General features: G+C 41.6%; 1 protein-coding gene across 1 annotated transcript; it reads left to right on the plus strand.

The window, feature by feature from the left end:
- The first annotated feature begins 3,993 nt into the window (after positions 1 to 3,993).
- On the plus strand, positions 3,994 to 4,956 carry OR7C2 (olfactory receptor family 7 subfamily C member 2). Its single transcript, XM_004060179.4, has one exon. The coding sequence runs from the start codon at positions 3,994 to 3,996 to the stop codon at positions 4,954 to 4,956; it is 963 nt and encodes a 320-aa protein (XP_004060227.4).
- The last annotated feature ends 5,792 nt before the right edge of the window (positions 4,957 to 10,748 follow it).

A 10,748-nucleotide genomic window follows, 5' to 3' on the forward strand; every position in this document is an offset into this window, starting at 1 on the left:
TTCTAACTTTCTGCAAGGCACGTTTTCTCATTCAGAATTTTTCAATTTATGGTTCCAGTGGCTGATCTCTTTTTGTATCAAAGGTGAATTATTCAGAAAGAATTTGTACTTTCAAAGATTATATCTATCCATGTATAAATTTATATAATCTATATGTTTATCTATGTTTTCTTCAGATAGCTTATGTAGTCTCTTGTCTGTTTGAAATGTATTTGGGACTACAGAGATGGGATTTGACATTATTTTTTCTAAATAATTAATCATTAAACACTTATTTATACCTTTAAAAAACACTATTTAAAATAACTAAAGGAGGCCATGGAAGATGGCTCACACCTGTAATCCCAGCACTTTGGGAGGCTGAGGTGGGTGGATCACCTGAGATCAGGAGTTCAAGACCAGCCTGACCAACATGGTGAAACCCCGTCTCTACTAAAAATACAAAATTAGCCAGGAATGGTGGCACATGCCTATAATCCCAGCTACTTGGGAGGCTGAGGCAGGAGAATCGCTTGAACCCGGGAGGCAGAGGTTGCAGTGAGCCAAGATGGTGCCATTGCACTTCAGCCTAGGCAATAAGAGCGAAAGTTCATCTTAAAAAAAAACAAAAAACAAAAAAACCACAAAACAAACAAACAAAAAACTAAATGATTATAATTGGATTGCTTGTAACACAAAGGATAAATGTTTGAGAGGATGGATGCCCCATTCTCCATGATGTGATTCTTATGCATTGCATGCCTGTATCAAAACATCTCATGTACCCCATAAATACATACACCTATTATGTACCCACAAAAATTAATAATAAATTTTAAAAAGAGAAATAATAAATAAGACCTAGTATTTGCTAGCACAACAGGGTGAGTACAGTCAAAATCAATTTAATTGCACATTTTAAAATAACAAAAAGAGTATAATTTGATTGTTTGCAACACAGAGGATAAATGCTTGAGGGAATGGATACTGCATTTTCCATGATGTGATTACCATACGCATTGCATGCCTGAATCAAAATATGTCATGTAACTCATAGAGATATACACTTATCCACACAACTTAAAAATAAGAAAAAAATAAATTTTTAAACACACTAAAGTATCCAGAAATAAAAAATGCAAGTTAACATGATAAAAATTACACATTCTAAATCACAGTGAACATCATATTAAATTACAAAACTCTAGGGTTATTCTATTTAAAAAAGAAGAAGAAAAAGAAGATTGCCAACTCCTACCGTAAATTTTAAAAGGATTCTAAAATTTCAAACCAATGCAATAAGACCTAAAAGAGAAATAGGTGTTATTAATTAGTATTATTTGGAGAAAATAGATGAATTTTAGAGAAAAACATGAAACTAAGAAGAAAACCCAGAAAAAGAATATGGCACCTCTTCAATACAAAAAAATCAAATGACTTCCTAATATAATACCAATAGCAGAGATGTTATGTGGGGGGGGGGGGGTATTACATTAAAATATTAAGAAATTAACATAATCTATATGTGTATTTTTAACACATGAATAAAAATGTCTACGCAAAAAAGGATTAAAATATGCAGAGGAACATTTCTGCTACTGGAATGAGAATTTGAATATAATAAAGCTGTCAATTTCTCTCCAAATTAATTGATAACTTTAATGTAACCTCCAATAAAATTCCAATGGTATTTTTCTTGCAACATGGCTAGAGGATTCTAAAGCTCATCTGGGAGGATAAACTGGCACATCAGAAATAAAATTATGAAAGAAACAATACTAAGCAAATTTCTCAACTCAATGTTTAAGTATATTTTGAAGATAGACAATTAAAAATATGGAACAAAAGATTTGATACCCTGCTTGCTGTCATGGCACAGATGACCATTTAAAATTATCTGTTTATAAGACTGTGAACAAGAAAATGTCTTAATGTTTTTGTTGTTGTTGTTGTTGTTGTTGTTGTTGTTGTTTGAGACAGAGTCTCGCTCTGTTGCCCAGGCTGGAGTGCAGTGGCATGATCTCGGCTCACTGCAACCTCCGCCTCCTGGGTTCAAGCAATTCTTCTGCCTCAGCCTCCCTAGTAGCTGGGACTACAGGTGTGTGCCACCACGCCCAGCTAATTTTTGTATTTTTATTAGAGACGGAGTTTCACCATGTTGGCCAGGCTTATCTCAAACTCCTGTCCTCGTGATCCGCCCACCTTGGCCTCTGAAAGTGCTGGGATTACAGGCGTGAGCCACCGCTCCCGGCCGGAAATGTCTTAATCAAAAAAAAAAAAAACAACTGAGAAAGGCCATTTACAGATTATCCTAAGAGAAGAAAATATAAAACTATAGTTAATCAAAAACTTTCTTTGTCTTTAAGAAAACTTAGAAAGTAAGTAAATGTCCAACGTGGGCAAGTTTTAAAGAGCCATTTCCGTATGGCAGAATATTTTGATCTGATGGAATCAGATGATGGAACATGGGGATAAAATTTAATTCTATATCTAGAAACTCTAGGGCTTTTCTATTTCAAAGTTCCATTTTTGTTGAGTTTAGCTAGGGAGATTGATAATATAAATGAAATGTAAACAATGACGATTAAAAACAGTGGTTATTATTTTTTAGCAGAAGGGGCATCCAAGATCCAGAGGATTTAACATGTAGACGTTACAACTGGGCACAGTGGCTTGCACCTGTAATCCCAGCTACTTGGGAGGCTGAGGCAGGAGGATCACTTGAGCCCAGAAGTTCGAGACTGCAGTGAGCTAGGATGGTGCCACTGCACTCCAGCCTGGGCAACAGAGCAAGACCTTGTCTCTAAAACAAAATGAAAAATAAATTACAGGAATGCAGCACAATAGAAGAAAAAGCCTTCTGAGGATTGACAATCTGCCTAGAATTAGGGAATTCTCATTGCCTGATTTCCTAATCCCCGTGCCTTAGGCAGAAAGGGCAAGAGCAGCCACCAGGGATGCTGCGGTGGGAAGGATTGCTTAGGGATACAGGCAAGCGCTGAAGCAATAGTCCTCAAACTTGAGTGTGCATCAGAATTCCCTAGAGGGCTTGTTAAAACCCAGAATGCAGGCCGGGCACGGTGGCTCATGCCTGTAATGCCAGCACTTTGGGAGGCTGAGGCGGGTGGATCATCTGAGGTCAGGAGTTTGAGACCAGTCTGGCCAACATGGAGAAACCCTGTCTCTCCTAAAAATACAAAAAAAAAAAATTACCTCAGCGTGGTGGTGCGCGCCTGTAGTGCCAGCTACTCAGGAGGCTGAGGCATGAGAATTGCTTGAACCTGGGAGCCAGAGGTTGCAGTGAGCTGAGATTGTACCATTGCAGTCCAGCCTGGGCAACAGGGTGAGACTCTGTCTCAAAAAAAAAATTAATTAATTAAAATTAAAAGGCCAGGCGTGGTGGCTCATGCCTGTAATCCCAGCACTTTGGGAGGCCGATGCAGGAGGATCACGAGGTCAGGAGTTCGAGACCAGCCTGACCAACATGGTGAAACCCTGTCTCTACTAAAACTACAAAAATTAGCTGGGCGTGGTGGTACATGCCTGTAATCCCAGCTACTCTGGAGGCTGAGGCAGGAGAATCACTTGAACCCGGGAGGCGGAGGTTGCAGTGAGCCAAGATTGTACCACTGCACTCTAGCCTGGGCGAAAGAGCGAGACTCCATCTCAAACAAAAACTAACACCAGAATGCTGGCTCCATACCCAGAGTATCAGATTCAGTTGGTCAGGTGGGCATGATAAGGCACATGTCTAATGAGTTCCCAGGTGATGCTGATGCGGCTGTTCCAGGAGCCACAGTTTAAGGACCAATGATGTAGCGATGACTTCTCCAGGTAGCGTTGGTAACTGTAACTTGTCGGCAAAGAAATCCAATAATTAGCCAAAATGCATGATTTCTTGAGTTCCCTGGGTTTGAATAAAGGATATTGCAGTCATTCTGGGGAATGCTTATTTAGAGTAAATTTTGTGTGGCTGTTTTTTTTTTCCTCCTTCTCGGCAAACCCAGCGGCCCCATGGAAAGAGGAAACCAAACAGAAGTTGGAAACTTTCTCCTCCTGGGATTCGCAGAGGACTCTGACATGCAGCTTCTCCTCCGTGGGCTGTTCCTCTCCATGTACCTGGTTACCGTCATCGGAAACCTGCTCATCATCCTCACCATCAGCTCAGACTCCCACCTCCACACCCCCATGTACTTCTTCCTCTCCAACCTGTCCTTTGCTGACATCTGTTTCACATCCACGACTGTCCCAAAGATGCTGGTGAATATCCAAACACAAAGCAAAATTACTACTTTTGCAGGCTGCCTCACTCAGATATTTTTTTTCATTGCATTTGGATGCCTGGACAATTTGCTCCTGACCATGATGGCCTATGACCGCTTCGTGGCCATCTGTTACCCCCTGCACTACACAGTCATCATGAACCCCCGGCTCTGTGGACTGCTGGTTTTGGGGTCCTGGTGCATCAGTGTCATGGGTTCCTTGCTTGAGACCTTGACCATTTTGAGGCTGTCCTTCTGCACAAATATGGAAATTCCGCACTTTTTTTGTGATCCTTCCGAAGTCCTGAAGCTGGCCTGTTCTGACACCTTCATCAATAACATCGTGATGTATTTTGTGACCATTGTCCTGGGTGTTTTTCCTCTCTGTGGAATCCTATTCTCTTATTCTCAGATTTTCTCCTCTGTCCTAAGAGTATCATCTGCCAGAGGCCAGCACAAAGCCTTTTCCACCTGTGGTTCCCACCTCTCAGTGGTCAGCTTGTTCTATGGCACTGGCCTTGGGGTCTATCTCAGTTCTGCGGTTACACCACCTTCTAGGACAAGTCTGGCAGCCTCGGTGATGTACACCATGGTCACCCCCATGCTGAACCCCTTCATCTACAGCCTGAGGAACAGGGACATGAAGGGGTCACTGGGGAGACTCCTCCTCAGGGCAACGTCTCTTAAAGAGGGGACCATTGCTAAGCTCTCATGAATTGCAGTGAACACAATACTGAGGCCAGACTGGCCTCTTTCAGCCAATATTTCAACTTCTGTTTTTATGCATTTTTTTGAGACAGAGTCTTGCTCTGTCGCCCAGGCTGGAGTGCAATGGCGTGATCTCGGCTCACTGCAACCTCCGCCTCCCAGGTTCAAGCAATTCTCCTGCCTCAGCCTCCTTACCAGCTGGTATTACAGGCATGCGCCCCAATGCCCAGCCAATTGTTTGTATTTTTAGTAGAGATGGGGCGTCACCATGTTAGTCAGGCTGGTCTCGAACTCCTGACCTCATGATCCACCTGCCTCGGCCTCCCAAAGTGCTGGGATTACAGGCATGAGCCACCGTGCCCAGCCACTTTTTTTTTTTTTCAAGAAGGAGTCTTACTCTGTCACCCAGGCTGCAGTGCAATGGTGCGATCTCGGCTCACTGCAACTGCCGCCTCCCGGGTTCAAGTGGTTCTCCTGCCTCAGCCTCCTGAGTAGCTGGGATTACAGGCACCCGCCACCATGCCTGGCTAGTTTTTGTATTTTTAGTAGAGATGGGGTTTCGCCATGTTAGTCAGGCTGGTCTGGAACTCCTGACCTCAGGTAATCTGCCCGCCTTGGCCTCCCAAAGTGCTGGGATCACAGGCAATGAGCCACCGCACCCTGCCTTCTTTTATACATATTAAAGCATCTCTTCCCTTGCATCTTCCTTTGGAACGTTTCCTGCCCTTGCTACTGCTAATAAAGTTATATAGGATCACTCTTTTTGACTTTCTAACCAGCAATCTTAACTTTGTATGAATACAACCTGGTGTTTTCTCTGTTATCTTTAGTAATGATTTGGATTTGGTTTTTGTTTTTGTTTTTTGTTTTGTTTGTTGTTTTTGTTTCTGTTTTTGAGACAGTCTCCCTCTGTCGCCCTGGCTGGAGTGCAGTGGCGCCATCTCGGCTCACTGCAACCTCCACCTCCCGGGTTGAAGCAATTCCCCTCCCTCAGCCTTCTGAGTAGCTGGAACTACAGGCATGCACCACCACGTCCAGCTAATTTTTGTATTTTTAATAGAGACCGAGTTTCACCATGTTGGCTAGGCTGGTCTCGAACTTCTGACCTCAAGCGATCTGCCTGCCTCAGCCTCCCAAAGTGCTGGGATTACAGGCATGAGCCACCGTGCCCGGCCTGATTTGAGTTAAAAATATATGTATCAAATCTTACATGTTAAATATATACCCTCAGAAGCGATGAGATACGTCCCTATTTTGGACTTGTTGCCCTGGAAACTCATTTACAGAGATGTTTTTTGAGGTTACGTGAATAAAAATAACTCAAAGAGTTTCCTCCTTTTTTTATCTGATTCACTTTCCTTTCAGTCACACCAACTTTACTTAACTTTTCTACTCTTTCACAATATGGGTTCCTTGAATTTCAGAGCAATGTCTCACCTATTTTTGCAATCACAATGCCTTAGCACAGTTATTGGTAAGGAGTTCATGTTTACATGATATTTGTCAAATGGAGTAGAAAAATAGATGGGTGGATGGTTAAATATAAAATAAGATCTGGACCAGAAAAATACAAATTGATTAATCTGATTAGAGGTTTTGGCCAGGCATGGTGCTGCGTGCCTGTAGTTTCAGCTACTCAGGAAGCTGAGGCGGGAGGATGGCTTGAACCCAGGAGGTTGAGGCTACAGTGAGCTGTGATTATGCCACTGTACTCCAGCCTGGGTGACAGAGTGAGACTCTGTTTCTAAATAATAATAATAATTAATTAAGTTGTTGAGCTAGAAACAAAATTCAAGGCTATTGATGTTGATATTAATAACACTTTATATACCAGCACAGTTTAAGAGCTTTATATACATTACCTCATTTAATTTTTCCAATAACTCTTTTATGTGATTAGTGTTATTTCTCAAATTTACAAATAAAAAAGTAAGAGCTTATGGTAAGTAGGTAATTAGCTCAAGGTAATGAATGTAGTGACAAGGTTCAAATGCAGGGCTGTATGAATCCGACAGCTCTCCCAGGCATTATGTTGTGTTACTGTGGAGTCCTAATTAGGGAAAAGGAGTCAGGCTGGCAAGACCAAGGGAAAGCAAAAAGAAGCAGATAGAAGTCTGCCTTTCTTCATGGTCCCGGACACAAAGCCCTCCTGTGCAAAACACTCACAATCTTCCTGCACTCAGCTATCACCAGACCCTCAGCTGATACAAAAATTGCAAGTTAGCTCACTGCAACCTTGGCGTTATCAATACTGTACAAAGCCCTCCTCAGCACATGGCACAAGCACTGTCTTATAAAATCCCCAGCAAGCTTTTGTCCTTAGCAGTCAACTCCTCTATTGCTGGCCTGCCCATTGCTTCCTTGCAATGTATTTTCATACTTTCTCTAATAAATCTGCCTTTCTTTACCTACAACTGTGTTGGTAAATTCTTCTTATCCTCCACACCACCAGCCCCAGACAGTCACCACTCACCCATGACAGTTACCTCTAGTCAAACCTTCTAATAATAATAGTTAAACCTCAAAGGAACCAGGAATTCTCTGACATAAATTCTTACTTCTGGAATTATGCTCCCCAACCAAGAAATATTCTGTGTCTGGGGGCTGCAGCCTCAGAAATAAATGAAACCCAAGAGTAAGATTTATTGTTTCCTTTGATATTTTAATTTGACTTCCTTTGATTGTTCATGAAAATGAGCACATTTTTGTGCTCGATCTTTTTGTGTTCGATGTTTTTATAGTAACTCTTTTTTCCAGCTTTACTGAGGTATAATTGATGAATAAACATTGTACTTATTCAAGGTGTATAATAATTTGATATATGTATACATTGTGTAGTGATTTACTTGCATTTATTTTTACTAAATTTTGAGTTTACCTCCATTGATCATTTATAATCTTAGACTTTTTAAAATTCTAGTTCTCTTAAAGCAGTTTTTAAATTTTTATTCTTAATCATTATGGATACACAACAGCTGTGCATATTTATGGGGTACACATACAATTTTTTTTTTTTTTTTTTTGAGACAGAGTCTTGCTCTGTCACCCAGGCTGGAGTGCAGTGGCGCAATCTCGGCTCACTGCAAGCTCTGCCTCCCAGGTTCATGCCATTCTCCTGCCTCAGCCTCCTGAGTAGCTGGGACTACCTGCCTCCACACCCGGCTAATTTTTTGTATTTTTAGTGGAGACGGGGTTTCACTGTGTTAGCCAGGATGGTCTCGATCTCCTGACCTCGTGGTCCGCCCGCCTCGGCCTCCCAAAGTGCTAGGATTACAGGCGTGAGCCACCGTGCCTGGCCACATATGAAATTTTTACACATACAATATATACCGATCAAATCAATGTAATTGGGGTGTCTATCGCTTCAAGTATTTATCATTTCTTTGTGTTATAAACATTCCAATTCCACTTTTTTAGTTATTTTGAAATATACAATAAATTATTGTTAACTATAGTCACCCTGTTGTGCTACCAAATACCAGATTTTGTTCCTTCTAACTGTAGTTTTGTACTTATTAACTATCCCTTCTTTATCCTCCCTCCCTCCTTACTGCCCCTCCTAGCTTCTGGTAACCATCATTCTACTCTGTTTCCATGAGTTCAGTTTTTTCAGCTCCCACATACAAGTGAGAACATGTAATGTGTTTTTCCGTGCCTGGCTTATTTCTTTTGTTGTTGTTGTTTGGTTTTTGCTTTTTTTTTTTTTTTTTTTGAGACGGACTTTTCCTCTTGACACCCAGTTGGAGTGCAATGGTGTGATCTTGGCTCACTGCAACCCCCACCTCCCGGGTTCAAGCCATTCTGTCTGCCTCAGCCTCCCGAGTAGATGGGATTACAGGCAGCCACCACCATGTCCGGCTAATTTTTTTATTTTTCGTAGAGACCAGGTTTCATCATGTTGACCAGGCTGGTCTTGAACTTCTGACCTCAGGTGATCTGCCCGCTTCAGCCTCCCAAAGTGCTGGGATTATAGGTGTGAGCCACCACGCCCGGCCACCTAGCTTATTTCATTTAACATCATGTCTTCCAGTTCCACCCATGTTGTTGTAAATGATAGGATCTCTCATTAATTTTTATGACTGAATAGTGCTCCATTGTGTATATGTAACACATTTTCTTTATCCATTCATCTGTTGATGAACACTTAGTTTGATTCCAAATCTTAGCTATTGTGAATAGTGCTGAAACAAACATGAGAGTGTATAAAAGACACCTCCTTTATGTATATATTTATTAAATATTTCCACAGCTTTCCATTCATCTTTTATTATCTTTATTGTTTTACCTGCAGCTGTTTAATATGTTTGAGTCCATCAGTTATCTTCTCAGTTCTCTTCTTTTCTCTTTTTTCCTCTGGATTTATGCTCAGAGGGTTAATCTATCTTTTTTCCTAGAATTCTGCTGCTATTTGACATTTTTCCTCCAACTTCATTCTATTATGGTGGTTGATGTGAAGATAGGAATTTAAGTTGATTTTGCTCCCCAATTAATAACCAATTATCCAAGTACCATTTTTAACATCCTTCCTTCCCTCAATCAAAAAATTGATTTTTTTTCTTTTTCTTTTTCTTTTTTGAGGTGGAGTTTCACTCTTGTCACCCAGGCTGGAGTGCAATGGCGCAATCTCAGCTCACTGCAACTTCTGCCTCCCGGGTTCAAGTGATTCTCCTGCCTCAGCCTCCCAAGTAGCTGGGATTACAGGCGCCCGCCACCACACTCAGCTAATTGTTGTATTTTTAGCAAAGACGGGGTTTCACCATGTTGGCCAGGCTGGTCTCTAACTCCTGACCTCGGGTGATCCACCCGCCTCAGCCTCCCAAAAAGTGCTGGGATTATAGGCAAGAGCCACCATGGCCGGCCCCCTCATTGATTTTAATGTCACTTCTATACTTTAGTAGCTTATTTTACTGAATTTGTTTTTCATTATCCAGCAGCATTGGTATACAGTCATGCCCCACATGATGATGTTTTGGCCTACAACAGACCACATATTTTATGGTAAACCCATAAGATTATAATGGAGCTGAAAATTTTCTTTTCTTTTTTTTTTTTCTTTTTTCGAGACGGAGTCTTGCTCTGTCGCCCAGGCTGGAGTGCAGTGGCGCAATCTCAGTTCACTGCAACCTCCGCCTCCTGGGTTCAAGCAATAGTCTTTCCTCAGACTCCCGAGTAGCTGGGATTACAGACGTCCACCACCATGCTTGGCTAATTTTTGTATTCTGAGTAGAAACGAGGTTTCACCGTGTTGGCCAGGCTGCTCTCCAACTCTTGACCTCGTGATCCACCTGCCTTGGCCTCCCAAAGTGCTGGGATTACAGGCGTGAGCCACTGCGCCCGGCCCGGAGCTGAAAATTTTCTACAGCCCAGTGATTTCATAGTCACTGTACTTCAGAATGCAACACATTACTCACACGTTTGTGTCAACAAATCTACTGTTCCACCTGCTGTATAAAAGGCAAGCACATACAATTACGTATATAGTGCAGAATACTTGACAATGAAAATAAACGACTATGTTACTGATGTGTGTACTTACTATATTATACTTTTTTATCACTATTTTAAAGGTTACTCCTTCTACTTATTAAAAGAAAAAGTTAACCAAAAAACAGCCTCAAGCATGTCCTTCAGAAGATATTCTAAAAGAAGGCATTGTTAATACAGGAGATGGCAACTCCGTTAATGGTATTGCCCCTGAAGACCTTCCAGTGGGACAAGATGTGGAGGTAGAGGACAGTAATACTGATGATCCTGACCCTGTGTAGGCCTAGGTTAATGCATATGTTACAAATTTTTTAA

This window comes from Gorilla gorilla, chromosome 20 (genome assembly GCF_029281585.2).
Source record: "Gorilla gorilla gorilla isolate KB3781 chromosome 20, NHGRI_mGorGor1-v2.1_pri, whole genome shotgun sequence".
In the NCBI taxonomy this organism is placed as follows: domain Eukaryota; kingdom Metazoa; phylum Chordata; class Mammalia; order Primates; family Hominidae; genus Gorilla; species Gorilla gorilla.

What these genes read in the sequence shown, in the direction of transcription:
- OR7C2 (XM_004060179.4), top strand. Translation starts at nt 3,994, where the DNA reads ATGGAAAGAGGAAACCAAACAGAAGTTGGAAACTTTCTCCTCCTGGGA.